A 26,041-nucleotide genomic window follows, 5' to 3' on the forward strand; every position below is an offset into this window, starting at 1 on the left:
TATATATCAGAAACTGTTATTTGCATAAAGTTTCTAGCTTTGAGCTGAGAAAGGTGTTAATGATAAAATAACTGGAACAAGTTACATTTTTATGTTCTCCACAATAAAAAATAATTTTTGTGTTGATTCTACTGGCCCCATCACATCTGGAGCTAAAATAATTCATATATTTTTAGCATTTTAAGATACGAACAAAATTATAATGGGTTTCAAAGAGGAATGTATTGCATGAAGTTTTAAGTTTATGCATTCTTTTAATTTGATGATTCTCTTATCTCTTTGAGTTTGAAAATATTACAGAAACCCTATATCACTTTAATGCTAAAAAATAAAATTTGAATATTATTCTAAATGGTTTCTAAATCATTACGACTCTCTGAGACAAGTCTTTTCACTGTATGTTCGATCACCTGCCTCTGTAATATCCTGATGTATATGCATCTTATTTCAAATTTCTACAAATAAGAAATTTAATTCCAGTTAGTTACTGGAATTAAATGAATTGAGATGTTTTAAATGATGAGTAATATTATGTTAATTCACAAAAAGTATTACGAGGGTTATAGTGTTAAGATTCATAGCTGCATGTTATTTTTAAGTTTATTGGTTTTTTACAGTTTGATAGCATTTGCTTTATAAAAATATAATAAAAGCCAAGAAATTTTGGTTTCTGGCAAAACATTTTTACTCTTGATACCTCAAAACATAGGTGTATCTCTAAATAAGTGGATTATTAAAATATTTTACTTTCATTTTATTTGCATATAACTATGTAGAAATGTTAAGTTTTGCTGAAACCCGACGATGTAATGTTACGGCTGACCTATTCGTTGTATAATAAAATTTGATTTGATTCGATAAAAATTTTAGTTACTAGACCTTTGAAGATGGTACTTCTGAAGTATAGAAGGGAAATTTTTTTATTTTCTACCGCCAAACTTGCTACTTAACTGTTGTCAGCTGTGTTTTGATAAAAGTAGTGTGTAGTAAATCTTTGTTTCTTCTTTAATAATGTGTGAATCACCTGTGAAGTGTAATTTTCGATAATTTATTATTTTTTTTTAATATTTGTTAATTAATCTGTTTTGTTAATATTTTATGTTGTTTTTATTTAATGAGTTACGTGATGTAAACTGAGAAAATATGACTTGTTTATAATATTGAAAAATAAATTTTAAGCGAGATATTTGTTGTTTTTCATATTAATTAATTTGATTTTATTGTGTAGTTTATTTTGAATTATTTAATGTTCTTTAATGGGTTCGTAATTTGCTTGAAATACTTACCTTTTATTTAATAAACATCGGCTTTGTGATGGAGGTCAGCGGAGAATGTGGCGATAGAGGAAGGTAAACTTGTATAATTCGAAATAACCTATGCATCTATTTTCCTTTTTTTTTAAATAAAAAATTGAATTAAAACTTTTGGTATAGTTTTTATTGTTAAGTTTATATTGGGTTTGCAGCTTAACTTGTATTGCTTTTTCGGATTTATTTTTGTGATGTATTGGGCTTAACTAATAAAGGCTAAATTAATCTATTTATTACATTTTGCTAGAAACACTTAAAATATTTTGACACACGTTTCAGAATTATAATTTTTTTATTGTTTGTACTTAAAATGGTTTAAGTTTTGTCCAATACTAAGTTAATAAATATTACATCAGTTTTATGCCTTGATTTGAATTGGTTATCTTTTTTTTGTCAATTTAACCCAGTTTTGATATTGATGTTTATATGTGTACTAGTCAGTAATTTTTCTGTTCCAAAGGTTTAAAATTCAAATTTTATTTAAGCTAGTCATCTTATGCTCCAACTGAATCAATATGAGAGGTTAGGTTGATGTGGATTAGAAGTTACTTTGATGTAAAGAAGCTTTGATAAAATGACTGGTTTTACTGTGTTCATAGCAAAAAAAAAAAGAAAAAAGAAACTCCAAGATTATTGTGCCGTAGTTTATGTCTGACCTTCTATGTAATGTGATTTAGAGGATGTGTTTAGGATACATTTCAGTGTAAGTTCATCTTATTTTGCTTAAGTGGTATTTTTGCTAAAATGATAGTTCTACTTTTAGGTCACATTAAGAAACTAAGCTAAATGTTAAGGGGTATTTCATTTTGTGATATTTTTATACTGGATCAGGATATATTGTTAATTCATTTTGTTAATTGCTGAAGTTAGTCGGTATGCATGCTTTTAAATTAATTTGTTTTTTTTTTTCATTTCTGGCAGAAAGCTGATTTTTTTCATAAATTACTCATTTAATCTTTTCTCATATCTGTAATACAAATTAAGTACATGTTGTGTGAGGTTCTAAAAAAAATTAATAATTACTTTTCATCTTGTTTAAATTTAACTTTTACCTTGTTGTTTTTATGCTGTTTAATATGATGCATTACTAAGTGTAGATTTGTGTCAAGGAATGGTATACTTTTTATTCTGTGTTGTATATTGTACTTTAATAACAGAATAATATACCGAAGAGCTTATAGGGTTAAAATTTAACTAGTATGGTCTGGTCTTGAAAAAATATATATATATATATGTATAAAATTTGTTAACATGCATGTGTGTTCTGGTATGCTTGTATGTAGGTTCCATTACCAAAAAGATTGTTGGTGACCTACTTTAATTATTAGTAATTTTTGAAACTGTTAAAACTATTCTCAAGATCACAAGTTCCATGCCAGGTTTAACAGGGAAGTTAGAAGTGATATGGTTTCATGTACTTTGTTTGATTCATACATACTTCACTTACACATTAGCATGCAGTGAATACTGAAATGCAGGTGTTTGGCTCTAGAAGTGAAACTTTCATTCTGCTTTCCACAGGAGTTGGTTCTTTTTGAACATCATTATGGAAAATGGAATTGTAACTAGTGGTTCTTGTATCTCAGGTGTTTGAATGCATCATCTCTGCCAAGAGAAAGACATAAGACATCTAATCTAAAACAAATTAATAATGTGCCCATTTGTCATGAAATACTATTCACCCACAATGAGAATAAAGGCTTAAAGAATGCAGTAGCAGTGAGCTACTGTGGTGTGTTGTTATATTTGTGTATGTGAGAGAGACAGATAGACGAACAGGGTTGTTACTTCCCTCCTCATGCCTCATATCGCAACTCATTAACAGTAATCTGTTAATTGTGTCAGTTAAGAATCTTTTTTAATAAAAAATTACATTTCTTTTAATCAAAAAGAAACTTATTTAAATTGTGTATTCTTGATTTAAAAAAAATATTAAAAAAAGAAGACTCAAGAATTTGCTTAATTTTTTGTTATCTGATGAAAAGAGTTTATTTTTGTACCTTACCAATGAAACATGTATAAAATTCAATTGTTCACTTGCTTTTTTCAGATCTATTCATTGTATTTTATGTGCATATAACATATAGCTCTGAAATTTATATTTAGGGATATGGTTTTCTTTTTCTTTGACTGCTGTAGTTGTTGGCAAATAAAAAAAAGCCTACAGAGTACAATGAAACTATATATAGGATATTTAAATTTGGTGCTGATTTATTAAATGTGATTTTAGAATTGCCATTTATTCTCATTTCATATTCTTCAATTTCCAGGGTGCTGTTTTCTGAGACATTTCAGTGCTGTGAAACTATTAGATTGCAAGTAGTTTGCTGTATTATCCCAGGGCCCATTTATTTACTTTAATTTCTTATTTACTGAACTAGTATTATATGTGATTTTATTATTTTTCTTAATACTTTACTTACTCCATATATGTGACTTTATATATGTATGTTAATGAGAAGGATGAGATGATTGGTTAAATACTTGAGAAAAAATGGCTGAGAGATTGAATCTGAGTACAGTTAATTCAGGAAGCCATTGAGCTTATCAAGGGATAACTTTTTCTGGATTTAGTTTGACTGAAATCACTTTTTGGAAAATATGTACTATAGGACCAAGAGATAATGCTTTCTTCTATGCTCAAAAATTAATTACTGAATTAGAAGGTAGTATTTTAGATAATCAGCAGTAATTAGATACTGATGATTACTTATTGTTTTATTTGAGAAGTAAAGGTAGCTGGATAAAGTATGTGTAACTAAATTTGCATGTTGATAATTTTTTCCACGTGAGATAGTTACTTTAGGATTAAGCAGGACTTGTAGGTGGAATGTTGAAATATTTTGTAGCTGATTCCAATCTCTGGCTTCCTTCATATGAAATTATTGAGGAAAAAATAACTTTTCTTTTACTTTGTGTTTGGCAACACTGCAAAAAATGTTAATTTCAGAAAAAATCATTCGTCTTTTCTAATTGGATTAGATATTAGAGTTACACTTGATTTAAAAAATACACAAAGCTTCATACTTTATGCATTTACCTTTGTTCTTATTTACTTATTTTCTATCAAAAAATTTTTTTACCATGACAATCTTGAACATTGCTTAAAATGAGGAATTTAGATTTGTAAAAAGATATTTAAAAAAATGTCTTTGCTTGGTAATGATTGAAACTGAATCTATAAACCAGTATACTACCCAGCGCATTTTAGTGCTAGAGTGTTTTAGTGGTTTTTATCCACGTCATGGGAGTGTGAACTGATATGGAAGAGGTAAACTGAATGATTCATTGTAAAAATATACTTGACTTTTCGAAACATATCCAAACTAATATTTTTTCCTTTTTAATCATATAATTCATATGGTGGAAAGTTTACACCTATTCTGTTTTTCTTATGTACTATTGATTTGAAAATTATCTCTTGCTGTTTGTGTTTACTTATTAATTAGATCTTCACAATCAACCCACATTGCATCTTCCCTAAACTGGAGTATTATGTTTGGTAAGCAGTTTAAAGATTGTCTGCTTTAAAGAAATATAAATAAATAAATAATCAGAATAATGTTAACAAATAGCCAGAATAACACAAAATTCTGTGGTAATGACATAAAGGGATTCTTTCATATTCTTTTTTTTCTGCTCAACAATTTCTGTCAACCCAGGTCGGAAGTTTAATCATTTGGTCAAAGCTGAGTGTTATGACGGATTTAATGAAGCTGAAATCTTGTGGTTGGCTATAACTAATGTTTTACGCCATTTTCAGTTAAAGAATGAAAAAGAATTAGGGGTTTATTTCCTACCTTAATTTTTTGATAGTATTGGACCAATATTTCCCAAGGAGAAGAATAAATTCTCTAACTGTAAGAAAAGATTTTGGACTGATATAAATTTGCTAAATTAAAAATTAAGTAGTTTTTAAAGATTTATTATTGTTCATTAAAAATTTGTCCTTGGAACCAAGAAAAGCCTGCTTTACTCTCATTACTGTATGAATGAAACTTTCTAACTCTTGACCTAGTGCCAAATTAGAATTAAGTATTGATTTTATTTTTAAATATTGAACTTTTATGGTAAGATTTCAACCAATTTATTACTTTTTCTCCTTTGCACAGTAATTAGTACTTGCACGTTAAATTTTTAAAAGGAGAAAAAAGGTAGGCAGCATACTTTCTGTATATATTGTTGTAAAATAAAAAAATATTTCTATTGTCTGATCTTAAGTTTAAGTTTTTATTGTATTATTTTTAGTCTCCTGACCAAAAATACTTTTAACAACATAGGAATGTTGTTAAATTCCAGTTTCTGATTTATAATTTTGTGAAAAACATGACCGATTTGATTTAAAATAAAATCATTATAACTTTAAAAAAATTATTTTTTCAGTTGTCTTTTATTGCGTTATGCCAGCCAAAATTCTCTTGATGAGAGTTCTCAAAAACACATTCCTCGGGCAAGCAGCAGAGAGAAGCCTCCGTACAGAAATCATCATCACACCCACCGAGCTTTTGATGTTATGAATGCTATGAGGAAGTAAGTACATAATTGACAATGTTCTTACATACTTTTTTATTGTTATCTTTTTAGTATTAAACTATTGTTTGGATTTTTCCTTTAAAAATGTCATGAATTTATGTAAATGATGTAAAATGAGATCTACACATGTACCTTTATGCTAGAAGAGTTTTTTTAATAATTTTTTACCTTTACTATCAATTTTGGTTTTTTTTTTGGTTCTATGTATTTAATTTTACTATCCGGGGAGGGAACCTGTTGCATAACCTATCGGAATTAGGTAAGTTTTATATAGTTTCTTTATTCGATTATTTTAACTTTTATATTTTAGCGGCTTCGTCTGTGGTATTAATTTTGAGTTTTATTTTGCCTTCTTGACTTGTTTTTAAAATTTTTATTATATGATTAATATTACATTTACACCTTATAGGCTTTGTTATTTTGGAGTTATTTTACCCTTTTATTAATAAAATTCCGGGCGATGATAACGCCCAGGCGTTTTCGCCCACAAACAAAAAAAAAAAAAAAAAAAAAAAATACCACAAATCATGAAATTTCACGTCACAAAATATAATTTTTAATTTATTTTATGTTCTCCCTCTTTATTGAATTTTCTGAGATACTTTATGTTTTATAACTGTCAGTACAGTAAATGAAGATATTCGCAAACAAAAGTATTAAGCTAGAGGTTCATAATCTTTATTCTAATGTAATGGAAAAAGTTGGTGTAATAATTTTTTCAAAATTTTTATGTTTAGTTTGTTTTTTGTTTTGAACAGAGAAACATATACAGTAAATATCAAATGTTGAATCGGTATGAAAAAATTGTAAAGATCTGTTTTGTATGTTTTCAGGGTGTAATGTATGAATGACTAGAATAAACAGTTATTGTTTTATTTGATGAAGTGTGATTAATACAGAACTTTTACGCACATTTGATACACAGTTTTTATTTACTGTAGATGCTGTTTGGCATGATCATGGAAAATGTTAGCACTTCTCCAAAATCTCTAAACATTTATATACCAAGTGAAAATGTTTTGTTTATAATTATGAAACCTTCAGTTACTGTAGTTATTCTGCTGACGAAATTTTAATTTCGTTGGCCTGTGTTATTTGTGCAAGTTGATGCTTTGATAATGTTAGAATGTTGATAACTATTAGAAGTGTTGCAATGTAGTGAGTGGATGGTTGGAAAGGTGGATGTTGGAATATTATGAATCATCCTTAATCTTTATTTGTTTACTCATAGTTAAATGACTTGTTTAAGTGTAGTTTGAAACAGTCAGTTTAGACTGAATGATAAAAACCATTTTTTTTTGTGTATATCAATGGCATGATCATAATTTTGATTTGTATCTGGATGATTTTAGAAAGCTGTTAATAGTGGCTTGCATATTTCCTGTTGGTAACTTCAGTATTAATTTTAAAGTAAATTAATCAGGTGACAGAAAATTATTTGGTATTATTTCATCTTATGGCTTGGAAAGTTGTGTAAACAACTCATGTCATGAAAATTTCATTGATGTGCATCAATCGTGTTTTGCTGAGATTCAGTTGTTCTCATGTGCAAAATCTGCTCTTTTCGACCTCTTAATAGCAGATCATCAAACTGTTTATATTTTTATTGAAAATGTTAAAGTTAATACACTTCCTGTTAGTAAATATTTTGATAAAATCAACTTAAGAAATTTTATTAATACTGAACAATGAAAAGTCTCAGTTTTTAAATCTTGGGAAACTAATACAGCCTTTGAAAAAGCCCTTCAGTTATTGCTCTCTTCTACCACTCTGGCAAGTGTTAGGCTTTTATTTAAAGCTACTAATCATTAAAAAAAGAAAATTGAAGCCCAGGATGTGTGAGAATCTATGTCACTTTAATTATAAGAGTAAGCTTCATAAAAACGTGTTAGTAAATCCCAATGATTGTATAGTAACAGAATAGTTTAATAAATTTAAGAAGTTTAATAAGAGGATTCAATGGGTTTAGTCTAACTGTTATACTATTAGTATTATATCGCAAAAAAAGATGTGTAGTCTAACTATTATATAACAAATACAATACAGGTGGCAGAAAGATTTAATAATTTTTTTTTATTGGTATTGCTGGAATTGTCGCTTCTGATCTGGTAACTCCTTCAGAGAATTCTAAATCAGTTAATTTATTTGTCTTAAGGAGGGACATAATATTGATTTGATATGTTTTTTCTTCTGAATAAAATATTTGTAAATATTAATAGTAAAAATTTCAAGAGGATTGCTGAGGTTTTTTGTTTTGACATTTCAAAATAACCATTTCAAGTCTCTCATACAATTGATTATATTTTACTGCTAAAAAATTGATTGCTGCAGCAATTAGAAGGCTGCCTCTTCATTGGTTTCACTCTTATCTTTTAGGAAGATAGGAGTCAAAAGTTAGGAGAAAGATAACAAAGTTATTAAGTTTATGATTAAATGAGCTCATTACAATACTTGTCATCACATGATCAAACTGTTTTGGATTATATACTGTTCTTAATTTTCTTTAATGACGTATTTAGTGGACTTTTAGGAGCTCTATAATAGCATTTGTGGTTGTCATTGTGCTCACCTGTGGTGTTTCCAGTTAAAAAAAAATACTATTCTGATGTACAATCCTGATTTCTGATGGCACTTTGGTTCATCCTAATAAATTAGTCCTTAACACAACAAAAATTATGTATCTTCTCTGGACTAGTGAGTTTCAGTTTTGATATGTCATTGTGTTATCATAAAGTGGGTTGTAATTCTGTTGGTATCTGTGATTTTAGTGGACTGAAACTATCTAATCAGTTTAGATGACTAGAGATTTTGATTAAGGACAATCTTCTAAGGTTAGCCCACACCACCAGACATTTACAGTTATTGTTAATTAGATTCTGTTATTATAAGAAGTTATACTCAAAACTACCAAAACCAAACATCACATTCTTTCAGAAATCTTTTACTTTTCTTGAGGAAAGTTTTATAATTCACTACCATGTTGTGTTCGGATTTCTATATTTTCTACATGTAAAAAATAATTAAAGGTATATCATATGGCAGTTTCTGAATCCGAAGTTGAAATGATTAGCAAGTTACTATTTGACTTTTATAAACATGTTTTTAAAAAAAAATATTTAAAATTTTCTTTATTAAGTTTAGTTCTAAAGTTAATAATCCTGTGTTCTTTATCTGCTCATTATTAAATTTGTATCTTTTAAAATTTTTTTTCTACATATATATTACTTATAATTGATACGTGTTTGTTTTATTGCATTTTCTGTATGATAATAATTATATAAGAATTATAAATTGTGTATAAGTAAAATTATATATAATTTTATATATATTATTTTGGTAATTGTGTTAATATACTCTGATATTGAAAAAAACATTTAACATTTTTCAACACCTATCCTGGACTTGGATATTACTCTAGCAAGAGTGTTTAGCATGTGTGTATGTATTCATCATATATGATGAAATGAGGGTTGTTCAATAATTAGACAAATGACTCGGGAAAAAATTATTATTAATTTAATAACTATAAAACTAACATTACTTATCAACATAATCCCTGGCTACATTTAGGTACTTTTAGTGTAGTAAAGAATTGTTCATCCATTGTACCACATTCTTGACCTGCTCATGTTGCACAAGTAGGTACTATATAAAAACTAAGTGAGGACCATACAAAAAAAATATGTTATGCGAGATCGGGACTGTAACACCATAATAGTGAATGGAATGGAGATTTGCAGTACTTGCATACAAATTACAGCAATTTCCCAAATTTTTATGTCTATTTGGAAATGAGATCATTAATGCGATTTCATAAAGTTTCATTTGAAACTTCTTCTGGTCTTCTACTTTGATGAAAATCTGTGACACTTATTCTGCCTGATTTAAACTGTTTAATCCATTTACACAAATTTGCATTATTAACATTGTTAATACACTTTTTATGATGTAGTTTTTTCAGCTGCAACTGAATTTAGACTAGTTTTACACGTTCAAAAAATCAAAATTTAACAGAGTATGCAATACGTGTTTCAAGCAGAGCTGACATTTTGAAATAAACAAAAGAGGTTAAAATAATGTAAACTCTTTTTGAAGAGCTGATATTTTCTGTCAGGGATGCCACCTTAATTGTTGGGCACTGAGTTTATTCCATTAAATAAACTTTCTGTAATTATTACAACCATCATATGTTTTAATAACTAGTTACATGTTAACACTAATTTTGTATTTTTAATTTGCTGTATACTGCTTTTTTTTGTTAATAAATCATTATTACTATTAAAATATTCAGATAATTTTATAGAAATCAGACAACTTAGGAAGGTAGTAGGTTCAATTCCAATTTGATAATCGATTTTATTTGCTATGCTTTATTTGATGATGTGTAGAGACAAATGTAATACATCCATTAACCTTAGTGTGTTAAGTTTAAGCTCTTTCCTCACCTTAAGGCGAGGAAAGAGCTTAAAGGATAATAACCCAGGATCATTTGTTGTGGTTATTCCTAGGGATTTGAGGTGATAGTATTATGTTATTTTGGTATTTATTTTTATATATTATTACATACATACATTTTACTATTATATATTAATTACATTTATTACATATTATGGTATAGAATTATTCTATGGATTTGAGGTGGTATATTTGAGATGGAGTTTGGTGTGATCAGCTACATCTGGTTCATCGTACTAGACATGTCACTTACATTTCATCTGTGAACTCAAATCAAATCATTTTTATTCTTTCAAACATTCTGTCGACACTTAAAAATCAGTTGTTTTTGTGTTATAACCGCATCTTGAACATGCCTAAAGACTTAAATTTAGTTTCAAGGGGGAGCTGGTGAATTTCTACAGTAACTCTGCTAAAAGGGTATTTGTGCTCTTTTGATTCTCTCTAGCATAGTTCTATGTTCTCTGCAATATCCAGAACTTAGCTTACCAAATCAGAAACTTTAAGTTCATAATTCTTGGAACATTTAAAACTACATCTATTTGGAATTGCTTTGAAGAAAATGCTCTTAACGCATCTTAATTTCCAAGTAAAAAGAACACTAATATTACATTTGGTTTTTTTTTTATTTACTGATATTATTTATTGTAATTCTATTCTAACGAAGACCCAAGGTATATGACAGATATATTCATGAAATCAAAGTTTGATTGTGCTGATTATAATTGTTGCTAAAATAAATCCCTTACTTTTTTCAGATTTGATTCCAATAAAACCTGAGTATAATATTGATAATTTGACTAATATGGTGGCTGGTTATTACATAAGTACTGAAAATAAAAGTAAATTATGTTTGTGCATACATAACAGTGAACTTTTCTAAACTGATGATTTTTTCAAGAATATATAAATTTTCAATCTTAGTCTCAGATAAACTGTATTTATTTAATTACATGAGTAAAATAGACTTGTCTTACTCGAATAAAAAATAAGGACTAACAGTGGTAGTGATAGTCTGAAATCATGTTAGACTTCTGTTATATCTGGTAGCCAGTAAAAAAGGAGGTTGATTGCTGTTGTTTTATTTGGTTTTGTATAATAAAAAATTAAAATTATGATTTATTTAAGTGATAAATATTTGGTTCTAAATTTTGAATATTATATGAATAATGAAAATATCATTTTTGAACTGTTTGTGTAGTCTATAATGAGCTGCAGCTATTTGGTTTTTTTTAGTAAAGTTATCTTGTGGATTGAAACATACTCTTAGTAAACTCTCAGTTCATTTGAAATTTATATACAATGAAATATTTTATTCTAATCATGAAATATTGTTTAAATTTACTTTAAATTAATAAAATTTTTTTAACATAAAAAGATAAAGGAAATTTGTGATTTAGTGGAAAATTATAACTGTAGAAAGCCATTTAAGACTAATAATTTACCAGATACACCTAAATTTATATTTATTTCTCACATTCTTTGATGATGTGTTCCTTTAATGAAAAAAAATCTGGTAAATAAATGAATAATTTCATAGAGTCCTTAATTCCACATTAAACTGAAAATTTGCCAAAAAAAGAAAATTGTGCCAAATTTGAAAAGACAGTTTTGTACTGACTAGTATTTGGAATGCTGCCATTGATAGACATATCTATCATATAAGTCTAAAATTAACTTTTAACATATATTTTTTTGCTGACTAGTTAGCAGTAAGATTTTAAGTCGTTTTAATTAAATGAGTAAAATTATTTTCAAAATGAAAAAAAATTCAGGTTTTGTTCAAAGTAATATAATTATAGTATTTTTGGCTGATTTTCTTATTTTTTTTTTATTAATAACACTTCCCAAATCAAATATTTAAGTTGTTTATCTTACCCGATGTCTTTAAATAGAATAAAAAGAAGCCTGAGGTGTGCTAGAAGTAATGTTGTTTTTATTTTGTTCTGAAATTTAAAGTCTGATATTTAATTTCTTGTTCTCTTTTTCTTTTTGAGTCAATTGATTTGATGCTTATTCAGTTACATAGTTCTACTTTTGATACATAAAAATTCTACTTTTAATTTTTATAATTGATTTTGAGTGTGTTTATATAATAAACAGTTGTAAATGTTGTCCTTTTGTTGTTCAGTAGCAATAACTTTTATATTAAGTGAGTATTATAAATAGATTCTGTTACTATTTTATTAAAATTTTGTGCATTGTTATATATGTATTATTTTAATCCTTCATACATCATGACATTTATGTTTTAAGGAATTCAGTACACCCGTTAGATTTCTTTTAGATTTTCTTTCCTTCCTGTTTTGGAAAAAAAATAGTTTTGCCATTGAATTGTTTTATTGTTGACATTTGTTGTGGTAAGAGTATAATAGATGCTAAAAATACAGAATCCTCTGCAACATATTAATAACAGGCTTACCAACCAACATAAAATAATTAACAGGCTTACCAACCAACATAAAATAATTAATGAATATTGTATATTTGTTTACAAGCACATTGTTTGTCCTTTAATTCCATCTCCACGTTTTTCTGTAACCTGTATTTCAATAGGTAAAAGATAATTTTCAGAAAAATAGTCTAAAATTTCTACATTTAAACAAAATGTATTTTTTAAAATTTATTATAGTACATTTTAATTATTTTATTTTTGTATGCCAATATGATAGAATCTTTAAATCTGCATAAATAAGTTCTTAGAATGAATTAATGCTCTTTTACTTACTTTCTTCTGTCTTCTCAGGATGTTCTGTTATTTATTAAATTAATAAAAAAGTTATAACCTGTTAATGTGATGTTATGCTAGAAACCTGCTTGTACGCAGGTGTATGCTCTTGATTGGAACTGTAACTTCCCAGTGATGTGCAGCGAGTTAAAATTCATATTAATCTCTATTTTAATGTAATTTTTTGTAAAGATTTAAAGAGTTGTAAATTTTGATGTTTTAATAAGCACTAACAGATAAATGTAATCGTTTACTCATTAAAAATAAGTAGCATTCATTCTCTCTTTTTTACAGACTTTTATTTTTTTTTTAGATATGTTTGTTAATCAAATGCAGAAAGTAACTCTTATTTGTTAAAAAATTTGTTTTACTCATACTCTTATTGATTCCTTTCTTCTAGTTATGATACTTTTTTAATAGTTCTTACTTATGGAATGTGAAACATGTAAAAAGTAACAGAATAACCTTTTAAAATGGAAAGTAAATTCTTTTAAAAAATGTTCTGTTTTTAACATCTAACGTGATATAAAATTTTAAAACTGTAGCCAAGTGAAGAAAAACACATAATAATTGAAGGAATAGACTGGTTAAGGTAATAGCTGTAAGAAAACTGTGTGTCTTCTTTATCACGTTTGTTTTATAAATATTTATTCACGCTACAGTTATTCATAAAATTTTAGTGTTGTTTATTTTTCTGATTTAATGAGAAATAAAAAAATGCACAGATAAATGAAAAATTCATCTGCTTGGAGCAAAAAAAAACAAAAATTAATTGTGTTTAAAAATTATTTCATTTCTGAAAACTTTTGTTGTGCAAAATCAAATTTTTTTTAGCCTTGCAGGATAAAGGTTTCTTTCAAGTTTTTTTGTTACATAATTCACCATGTAAACTTTCATTGTTTGCTTTTCTAACAAATTTTGCCTCAAGGTTATATGCATAGACCAAGAATGGGAGTGGTTCAAAGCTATACATTGTTGAAGGTCACTGAAATTTGATTCTTGTCATGTATTAATGAATTGCTTCTTTATCAATTCTTCCTGATTATTTGTTTATTTATATAATTAATTTTTGATATTGCCTATCTCTGTGGCAGAGAGGTGGTGTTTCTGCGTTTCATTTAGATGGTTCTGGTGTAAATCCCAGTCAGGGTTGGCATTTTTCATGTGCTTTAAAATTCATCTTTCATATATAATAGTAGTTGTTAAAATGAATAGTAATAATTATTATTAATTAATATTTACAGCGTAAGTTGATAATTAATAGTTAATAATTAATTAACTTTACACGTAAGTTGATAATAGTTTGCTTTATGTGATTACTTACTTTAATATAAAAAATATAAAAGCATTGTAAAAAATGGTAAATATACTGTTTAAATATGTATAAAACTTATGTTTTTGAAGAAGTTAAATGTTTGTGTCATTTAAGGTTTTTTTGTATGTTTAGTATTATTTAGAATCAGAGATGCTTAGAAAATTCATTGCTCTGACCTTAACTGTCATGAACAAGTCCTTCAACCTGTATGAGTGACTGTAAACCGTAAATGAATATTTGAAACAATTATAATACAGAGGGCATAGTTTTTCTCACAGTTATTATTGCTCTTGTATTTCTCCAGTTAGTTATACATGTCTTTCTTTAGTTACCTACAGTTTTAATATTTTAACTTTGTGTTGAGTGCTTATGCTGTGTCATTTAATAATCTACTGCAGTTAATGGATTTTAAAATCTATTTAGGGTTTTTGAAAATTTTGAAATGATTTAATATTGTAAAATTAAGTCTTATTAGATTATAGAAATAGCTGCAGTTGTATACAACTGTTAAATGACATTTTACAGATCTGAAATTCCTGAAATCTTCTGGTATAGTGGCTAGTGTGTTAGCTTCTTTGGTCAAGAAATCCTGTGTTAATTACCAGTGAACTGGTGTGGCTTTATTATTATGTAATTTATCCATCTCATTATGCGTATATTATAAACTTATACATAACTGCAAAAAAAATCAATAAAAAAAAAATAAATAAATCCTAATAATAATAATAATGAAATCTTTTATTTGTAATTTTTTAGCTTTCTGATTTCTTTAATTTTGTTTGTTTTTGTTTTCTTGTGTGACGTAAAGGAATTAATTGTGATCACGAAAAATTTAGGTTTTCAGATTTGAATGGAAATATCCATTTTGACCATCCCTGAATTCCTTTTGACTAGTTTTGGCATGACGTCTGTACATACGTGTGTATCTCGCATAACTCAAAAATGATTAGCCATAGTATGTTGAAATTTTTGCTTTAGGATTGTTGTAACATCTAGTTGTGCACCTTCTCTTTTGATTGCAATCTACTGAACAAAAAGTGTCCAAAAAAGCCCAAAATCCAAAAAAAATTTAGATTTTGGACGTTTTTTTAACTGCTGTAATAAGCCCTCATTGAGAGCCTTTCAACTATATATGATAAGTGGTACTTATTTTCATTGGGTTCAGAGTTATAGCCAAATAGAATTTTAATTAATGAAATATTTGGATCTTACAAGGGATGGCGCATCAGTTCGAATCAGACTTCATTTCCACTTTTTTACCCTTTTTTTTTGTAATTTAAATATATTGATTTATTAATAATTATTAACTCCTGATTATAAAAAAAAAGTTTATGATAAATAAGAATTCAATAATAACAATAAAAAAAAAATGAAAAACAGCTCGTGTGTACGTATGTACGCAAGTAAGAAGTTATATTTCTTTGGCATGAATAAAGAAATAATTTTTTATGCATTCAAACAAATTTGAACCTAGTCAAATAACGAAATTAAATACCATGAATAAAAGTTTGAATAAATAACCATTAAATTAAATAATATTTATTTTATACAGTTTAAAAAGTATTGAAGTATTTGTTGTCATATAAAACAAAGTTCATAGAATATATTTTGATTAGTTTAGTTCCATTAATTCTTTGGATGATGATTGAATAGGCATGAGGGTTATCAGCGACTATGAACTTACAGTTTTGAAATATCCATCTTCAGAAATCCCTGTATATATACATATATAAATATATATTTATTACAACTCAGTATCTGTTATGTTTACAACACATGCTAATCAATTAATCACATTGAGTGACTGATTGAATTAGACACATTTCACGCTTGTACATGCAAACTGATTCACTTGGGCCTGCGCAAATCTTCATGGTGTGTTACATCAGCGCGTGCAACTTCTGTAACTTGCTGAAAATACACTTTGATCAGTTTCTCCTAACACTCCAAAAGAAGTATAACTTCAGAAATATCAGACATTATTAATGAAATAAAATTTTATATACTTTCATTTAAAAAAATATGTGTATATGTAATTTAATAGGTGTACAAGGAAGACATGTAGTGTCTACATCAGATTTTTTGTCTTTGCTACACTGAAGATTAATTTGGTGGTGATAGTTGCTTTTAATTTGGCATCAACTTTTAAAAACCAAAATTTGCAGAATAATGGAAAAAATATTATTTACATGTTTGTTTTGAAGTCATTTTTATTTTATTCCTTGAATTGATTTCATTAACTCTGCACAGTTTGTTTTGCATTATTCATGAAATGTCCCTTAATTCAAATAAATTTAAATGAAATGAGGTAAAATATTGAGACATGACTACGCTATTAAAATTTAAAAAAAACTGGTATGTCCTGAGTTTATACATCGTTTGAACTTTACATTTCTCTTTCTCTTCTATCTTATTCATATGTATAAAGTTAACTAAGAATCCAAGCAAAAATTCAAAATTCAGGAGATCAAGATGAAAGGCCGAGGTACCACTACCATGAAGATCTGCAAATTTTAATTGGTTTTTTATGTTAGATTGAGGGTAAAATTTCCTTGACAGATTGTTACAAGTTACCTCATTTTGCATTTTGTCATCTTGAATTTAATTGGTTTTTAAATTGTTTTTTAGATAGTTTTTAAATTTGATATCGCATGTAGGAAAGACTGTATGAACATGAGCAATTTTTTTTTATGTATGTGAGTGTTCTATGATAAAGCAATTACCTCTTTATAATGCACATATGCATTTGATGTATATTAAGATGGAATCAGGATGAAAATAAAATGTGGGCTTATGTCATAGGTAAATCTTGTACAATAAATTTAAGAAAGTGGAACAAACAAATTTTTCTTCTATGAAATGTTTGCATTCAGATGATTTTTCCATGAACAACAAAATAAATACAGTGGTTGCTGTTTTTATGTCTTAAAAAGTGTCTGGTTTTGAAAAGAAAGATAAGAATGCCATTCATTACCCATATCTGTCACCTTCAATAAGACTTATGACTTGTAGACTGCATGCTTCTATTCTGAACTTCTTGCTATATTACCTGACAATAAAACTAATTCACCTTAAATACAAGATGCAAATTTTTTATCAGATTTTGGAGATGAGAATTCCCAGCCTTTCAGTTAAGATTGAATGATTTGATGCATTATTTTGGTCTTATTAAAGAAAACAAAAAAAATTAGTCAGTCTTACCAAACAGCGAATTTGTGTGCTTTTTAAGAATGCTAGGTTATTCGTTAACTTAGTTTATCATGCATGGAAAAATGTTCTCAGGAACTTTCTATTTATGTTAAAAATTATTAATGTGACAAGATTGTAAAAAACCATGCTTGAAAGTTACAGGAACTGGTATGCAGGGTGATTCACATATTGTTACCAGTGCTTTCTGAGCTCATTCTACTAGTGAAAATAATTTAAAAAGTTCATATAAACATGGGTCTGAAAATGCTCTGGTAGCGATGTATGGCTAGTAAAGATTTTGTCCTGATTCCTGGGCAGAGTGAAATAAAATCATTCTGAAATTCTAGGAACCCAAATTAATGGGTAAACTTGATGGTTTCTTATGGTTTTTGGCCTGAAAAATTGAGTAAAAGAGGTTCCAGAACATATCTCCAGTAATTTTCATAATATCTGATGTAAAACAGAAAAAATTGTCCAAAAACAGGTTATTTTAAGTTTGTTATACAAAAACTTTGGTAATGACTAATAAATGTGTAAAATTTATTATCAAAACTTGGTTGAAAAATTTAATTCTAAGAGAATTGATGTAAAACAGCCCAATACAAAACAAATACAAGTAATTTCATGAAATTTGATTTTATTACTAACATTTACTATATGAAAATAAAGGGATTACACATAAAAGCATGTTTGCTTTCCTACAAAGTGTAATGATACAAAAAATAGTGTTTTAAAGATAAAAGTAAAATTAATAACATGAAAAACTAGTACTATTGAGAAAATAAATTTTATGTATCTTTCTCGAATTTACTGTCAAATTGAAGATTTGAGAAATTATGATTTTGTAAGTTGGTAACAGAAATCAGCTGGTGAACAATGTAATTTACGTTGTGTCATCAGTGCATTGCATGTTCTGTTACTGCTGTGAATTGTTACCAGTGCAGTGTAGTTTAATTAAAATTGTATTGGTTTGTTTTAATTATTATCATACTGCAGCAAAGCCTTTATTTTATGACTGAGGAATGTACCGACAGTTATTTATCTTGGGGGATGTGTGATGGAAATGCAACTGCTGGTGCTGAAAAATATCAGACGTTTTTCTAACTGCAGAGTTTCAAATTTTAGAACAGTTAGTGGAACATTTCATACTCTACAAGAAATGTACACTTCCCAGCATTAGTACTCACTGTGACTGTTCTGTCTATTATGATGCTGATAATGATGAAGCCATTATTGAGGCTGCTCAATGCAGTTCAGGTGTAATATATGATGCCTTTCCCGATGGTTTGGATTTTCTCAGTCTGTGTTGTGGAGAACCCTTTGTAACAAGTTGTATCATTACCACAACCAATGAGTGCAAAATCTTCAACCAAGAGATCCTTCTCTTTTTTACAATATTTCAACTGGTTCAATATTAACCATCAATTACACAGGTTCATTTTATTTACTGACAATTCTCAGTTTACTGGAACGACATCAATAACCTTCACAATGAACATGCTTGGACAAAAGTCAGTGACATTAAAATGTAGTACATGACAGTAGAGTGTAATTTCCAATACTGATCTGGCTTGGTCTAATTTACAATTAACTAATTGGGCCATTCATTCATTCTCCCAGAACATCTAAATTCTGGCATTTGCTTGGAATTCCTTAAGGAACCACTGCTATTAGAAAATGTTCCACTACCATCAAGATACCGCATGTACTTTCAACAAGACGGTGCACCTCCCCACTTCTCACATGCCATATTGGCATACTTAAATTAGCAATTTCCAGAATAATGGATTGGCCATAATGGGTCACTCCTGACCATCAAGATCACCTGAACTAATATTGTTAGATTTTTATTTGTGGGGTTGGATAAAAAGTATTGTGTAGAAGAGTAAAGTTCATTTGTGTGAAGAGTTGGTGGCTCGTATTATAGATGGTGCCGCACTAAGGAAAGTCATCCAGAATTGTGGAGAGTAACACTAGCAATCTGAAAACATGCAGCCAAATGCAGATTTTTGAAAAAAATTTACTGTAAACTTTATTACATATCAATTACATTTTTATTTTTTTAACAAGTTAACAATTATATGTTAACTTTATTTTCTGTAGTTAACATTTAAAAGTTTTCATATGTTAATAGTTAGTAATAAAATCAAATTACCTGAACTTACATTTGGTTTTTATTGGGTTATTTTACATCAATTTTCACAGAATTAAATTCTGTACAAGTTTTGATAATAAATTTTACGCATTTATTAGTTATTTAATAAATTTGTATATTACAATTGTAAAAAAATATATTTTTAGATATTAAATTTTTCTGTTTTGCATCTGATATTATAAAAACTATTGGAGATATGGTTCTGTTTCATTCAACATGTGTTTTATTCAATTTGTCAGGTCAAAAACCTTAAGAACATCAAGTTTACCTCTTAATTTGGAATCCTAGAATTTCAGAATGGTTTTATTTCCTTCTTTGTCCAGGAATTAGGCTGAAATCTTTCACTAACCGTAACTCGCCAATGGAGCAGTTCCATATTCTAGTTTATCTGAACATTTTCATTATTTTTGCTAGTAGAATGAGCTCAGAAAGTGCCAATAGCACTACATGAATCACTGTGAATAATATGTTCATTTCAGAGTTATGTATTTAATCTTGACTTTCCCCTTCCAAAAAAAAAAAAAAATAATTTGTGAAGATAGAGAGATTTTTTCATCCATTTAGACACTAAAGGAGATGAAGAAGGTATCAGTGGTGTGGGTCATCTACAATTACAGTTGTAATTAGTGATGACCAATTACTGTTACTGTTAGAAAGAAGTGGTAATCCTTATCAAGGACACAAATGCAAGTCCATTAAACCTTTGTTCACAACCAAGCTTGCTCAATGTTACATAATAATTTAGATGATGTTATCAATTCCTTTTGCTTTATCTTTTTAGATTTCTTTAGATTTTTTAAAATTCTGATAGTAGTGTAATTTCTTCTCTTTAACACTTCATGTGTGATTTTTCCCTCTGCATAACAATCTTGTATGTTTCTAAGTTTATTAGTTCTAATACCTATCTATCTGAACCTAATTATAGTCTATCTGACATCTAGTATCTCCTTTCCATGTGTTCCTTTTTTTAGATTGTTAAAATTGGTTTTTACAGTTTCTATGTTATTCTTTGAATTAATTCGTAAAAGCCTAGTTCCTCTTATTTCTTTAACCAAACCTGTAATGTCTTAAGTCTCATCTTTCTCCATATTGTAATAGCTTTCTGTTTACCTTAACATTATTGAATTTCAATACCTATTACTAATTTAACTAGATCATCGATCTGTTTGTACATTTTGTCTCTTCTGCTGAAGAGGTTGATTCATAAACTTGTTGAATATTATTGCTTTCGGGTTTAAATTTATCCTGACCAAAATGTTCTTCTCATGGTGTTACTTGTGGTAGCTTACTTGCTGAAAAGTAGGAATAATACTGAAATTGGAGATATACTCATTATTATTCTTACTCTCTTACATTTCCATAATTACATTCAGTGTTAATTATTTATTATAAAATCTTGTAACCAAATTCTGATTTTTTTATTCTCATTAATTCATACATTATTTTGCAGATTGGCATCATTTTTATTAATTAGTAATGATCTCCTCTAGAATTGTTTTCATCTGGAAATCTGATATGGGAATTATTTTAAATCTGCCATATTTTGCCCAATGGGATGCCATGATGTTGAATAAAAATGGAATATTATTGAAGAATAAATTTCCTGAAAAAATTTTTTTAGTTGTTTAGTACTCAAAATCTTGCTTTAACCTTTTGTTGCTTTTGTCATGTCAACTATCAAGTACTCATTGCTCCATCAAAATATCTGCTACCTCCTTTCAGAAATCCTTAGTCAAACTTTTAAGGCTATCATAGGTTTGCTCTTGGCAATACACAGAAGCTTGCCATTACAACATGCAAATTACTCTTGGATATACTTGGAATTTAAGCAGAATAACCAGGTAGCAGAGTTATTTGTACAAAATTCTGATGTTGCTGCTGCCTTGTCAGAACTGTGTACGAGCATTGCTCAATACTTGCCACCAGCAACTCATCCCAGAGAAATGTTGTAAGACTTGTGAGTTGCTTGGAATTTTTTGTTTACAATCTCATTGCCTGTTTATACAATTTCTGAAGGTTAATCTGATTGTGATTTCTCTGTAAAGCAAGTCTCTGCAGAAAAAATAATATTTCTATTGAAGATAAGGCAGGTTGGTTCTGAATTTATTGGTTTAACATAAATTGTATGTGCATGTAAACCATTTCTTTCTCTTTGTGGTTAATGTAGAATGTTTGTAGCTTACCTTTTTTTTAAATGCCTAGGTTCAGGTTGATATTGTTTTTTGGCTGTTTTCTTATCCTAAAAATAACAGCGATTCAAAAGTCATGCAACCAAGCAACCTAGAATTTAAAAAAATTATCTCCCAGGAGAAGGTATTGTGAGGAATTTATTACATTGCTGTTTTTAACCCTGAATTTATTTTTTAATATGACTAGAATTCTTTTTGTTAACGGTCATCCTTACATTTGTTGTGAGCTGTTTGTAAAGCAGATTAGAGGATTAGAATGAGAGGCATAAAATGAGTTTTTACTATATTATTATATTAGAGTTATTATATTATTATTTTATGAGTTTTATTATATTAGAACATTATTTGCAAATAAATTCCTATATGCAGGTACAAATTTATAAAAAAAAAATGTTTTCTGATAGTCATGTACTAAACAAATTGAGTATTTAACATTAGCTTGTTCTTTTTTTATAAAAAAAAAAAATAATCTCCTTATGATGCTTATTCTTCTGGTCATTCTTCGGTGTTAAGAGTTGAAGCACCTGAGAAGCTGCCTTTTTATTAAAAAATCATCATATAAACTATTTACTCAAGTAAGAATTCTTAAAACAATTTTAAGTAATTTCAATTTTAAGCAACTTCATACTTAAAATTATGACTTTACAAAAGCATTTCGTTTAACTTAAAGGATCATTAAAGCTGAATGGATAAATGATTTTGAATGGTTTCAGTCTTTTATTAATTGAATGCAACTCATAAATTAATTTTGATGTGTACTTTAAACTGCAAGAAGTTCATAAATTTGGATTTGATTTTTTTGTAATATTATTTTAATTAATCATTTGAGTATTTCATGTTGAAACATAACTAATAGTGATCATTAATTTTAGGCAAAACTTACTCTGTGATGTGCGATTAGTAGCTGAAAGTGTTGAAGTACCAGCCCACAAGATGGTGCTTGCTGCGTGCAGTCCATATTTTCATGCCATGTTTACTAGTTTTGAAGAAAGCAAACGGGATAGGATAGTCTTACAAAGCATTGATTCACAAGCTCTCCAGCTTCTTGTTGATTATGTTTACACTTCAGAAGTTCATGTTACAGAAGATAATGTGCAGGTATTTTTTGAACTGTTGTTTTTGTTCTCTTTTTTTGTGATTGCCTTTTGATTTATAAAATTTGAGTGTTTTTTAATTTAAATTACTAATTTAGTTTATCGCTTTAAATTAAATGTAGGTAATTAAAGAGGAATTAAATCTTCAAAAAACTTATATTTGATTTGGGTTTTGAGTAAAGATAATTATTAAAGGCTGCACATTTAATTTTTTTTGTACATGTATTTTTCACTATAATTTGTTTCTCCCAACAGAAATTTAGATGATATCAAGGTAAGTTTCATTGCGTGGATTTTAGAAATGGTCTTATTTATTCATTAATAAATCAAACTGTAGTAAAGTTTCACTAATTCAGCAACTGTTTGAATGTAGGGCTTGAATCAAGTCAAAATTTATTATAAATTATAAGTAAAGTTTTTTGAAATTATATCAGATTAACTTAACATACATCAATGCTCTCAAGTAAGAAGTTTTATTAGTAATACATCTTGGTCAGTGAAGAAATAGATCTTAACTTTAAAAATGAACTGTTTCTGAGAATGTAGTATTAATTTAAACACCTTCACAATTTTTTGATTTCCTTTTTATCATTCAGCAGTATGCAATGTAACATTCTTTACAGATTGTTTTTTACACACACTGCTTCTTATGTATTTGATGATTGAATTTAGTAATGAGATAAGAAAAATATGGAAATTTAAATTAATAGTAATAACTTTCATTAATTAATAAATAATTATTAATTATAAGGTATAATTATTAATTAATTAATCATTATACGTTCTACATAATTTTACTTTTTATTGAACTGAATATATGTTTTTATAAGATGTGGCTAAGTGGTTAAGAGGACGTATCGAACAACTTCACTGTAGGCTGTGAAAATTCTTTTCTCATTAATTATTGTCAAACTGTAGTTAGTTATTGAGTGATGCAAATTTATATAAAGAATAAAATAAAAAAATTAAAAATTGACTATGAAACATGTATGGTATATGTAGACCAGAAACAACAGAACTGAACTATAAAAAAATATAATTTTTAATTTTTTTCAGAATTCTTCAGTACGGTTAACAGCAAGTGGCCAAAAGTAAATTGAATTTAAAGAAAATTAATGATTTCTTTTTGTGCTTGTACAAGTGTCCTACAAAGAAATTGGGAACCTTTCATGACATGTTCTACTTGTGAAAATAATGAAAAAAGTTTTATAAAAATATGTCTGGAAACGCTTTGGTTTTGAGTTAGGCTAGCGAAACCTTTTGCCTGCATTTCAGCTCTTCTAATAAAAAGAAGCCCTAATGTAATTATTAGAACACAAATTATGGAGTAAAGTGGGTGATTTCAGAGGTAATTTGAGCTGGGAAATAGGATAAAAGAGGTCCCAGAACTATATCTCCAGTAGCTTTTAAGATATTCGTTGTAAAACACAAAATCTGGTGTTGAAAAACAAGTTTTTTTTTAGGTTTGTAGTACAGTAGCTCTGTTAAATGACTAATAAATGTGGAAGATTTAGTAACAAAACTTGTAGAGAATTTAATTTTGAGAAAGGTAAAAGTACAGCCAATAATAATTAAATAAAAATTTAAAAAAAATTATTTTTTATTGAAGCAAAACAGAAAAAATAGACAAATTGTGTTATTTTAATTTTATTATTAATCATGGCCCGTTGGTATTGATAAAAATTAATTAAATAATAACTTCCACTTATCAACTATTTTTATTGTTATGTCTGAGTGCTTTCACATATTAATTTGTGTTATTTTACCTAATAATTCTTTTGAAAGCATTTTTTTACAAACAGCTTTTGAAAATATTCTTTGGTGTACAAATCCAAAACTACTAGATCAATTTTCTTGAAATGTAATTTTGTTGTAGTAGGGTATCTGAAAGTTGTGCACGTGAAAATTTTTTAACCTCCGGATCCACCGTTAAGCATTCATCAGAGGATGAAGATGAATGATTTGTAGCATGTGTGAAAATGCCATGCCTGACCAGGATCTAACAGTTAGATTGTGGAAAAGTTTCTTTTTACTTTTAATAATGCTTTATTCTCCAGTACTTTTAATATGACTTTATTCTCACTTGGTGTGATCTTCATATGTATCTATTATTTATATGATCTCTAAATTTTTTTATAATTTATCTGTTTATCCTTTTCTTTATAGGTTCTTTTGCCAGCTGCTAATCTTCTACAGCTAACTGATGTCAGAGATGCATGCTGTGATTTTTTGCAAGCACAGCTTCATCCTACAAATTGTCTTGGCATCCGTGCCTTTGCTGATTTGCATGGTTGTCTAGAACTTTTGTCAACATCTGAAACATACATTGAACAACATTTTCCGTATGTATCTGATTATTTTGCATAGAGTTACTGTTTTTATTAACATATTCACGTAATCATCATTGTATATGACTTACAACTGTTGCTTATTATGCATAATTAAAGTTTTTATCTTATAATTATGATTATGTAAATCCATCATAATCATTGTTATAAATATTATTCTTTTATAATAGTAAGAATATGCATTATTTATAAATTTCATCGATATTGTTATTCAGCAGTTTTAGATTGAATCTCCTTTACAGTTTTGCAATTTCCAAGAAGAAATTTAATGACGTTTTTTAATAAGGTATAACCATATAACACAGTAAATAATTTTATTTTTATTTTTTTCTTATAAGTTAGAGTATTATTCAGTCTTAAAATATATTTATTATAGTGGATTACAAACAAATTTCACAACTTTGTATCCACACATAAAAAAATTGTTGATACTGCTCAGATAATTTCTGCTGATAGGGTAATTCTGTTTACAAAGTAGCCTTTACTGTTGTTAGTGACAGTGATAATTTACTCTGTGATCTAATAATCTGAGAGAAATAATCTGCATGGAGAGTATTTGCCTACTTCTATAGCAAATCTGTTGTTTAATATCGTGTTTCAGAGATACAATGTATTGTTGATTGTATTCATTTTACATGTCCTTAGTGTTTTCAGTGACGAAAGTTTTTATCGGTATGAAATTTTTGATATGATTTTTTTTTACAAATTATTTTGCAGACTTTCTA

The 26,041-nt window shown here is 27.8% G+C and overlaps 1 protein-coding gene across 2 annotated transcripts in view; it reads left to right on the forward strand.

The window, feature by feature from the left end:
• Positions 1 to 974: 974 nt before the first annotated feature.
• kel (kelch protein) overlaps positions 975 to 26,041 on the forward strand; it is an 88,003-nt gene continuing 62,936 nt past the window's right edge. The window contains exons 1-4 of one of the 2 annotated variants that reach the window (XM_075374683.1): positions 975 to 1,349; positions 5,694 to 5,840; positions 22,747 to 22,972; positions 25,135 to 25,310. In XM_075374683.1, coding sequence (XP_075230798.1) covers positions 1,315 to 1,349; positions 5,694 to 5,840; positions 22,747 to 22,972; positions 25,135 to 25,310 — 584 coding nt within the window. In that variant the 5' untranslated portion in view covers positions 975 to 1,314. Of the gene's footprint in view, positions 1,350 to 1,807; positions 2,014 to 5,693; positions 5,841 to 22,746; positions 22,973 to 25,134; positions 25,311 to 26,041 lie in introns of those variants that run through there. The other variant, XM_075374691.1, reaches the window with a different exon arrangement.

Source organism: Lycorma delicatula, chromosome 1 (assembly GCF_047948215.1).
Source record: "Lycorma delicatula isolate Av1 chromosome 1, ASM4794821v1, whole genome shotgun sequence".
Lineage (NCBI taxonomy): Eukaryota > Metazoa > Arthropoda > Insecta > Hemiptera > Fulgoridae > Lycorma > Lycorma delicatula.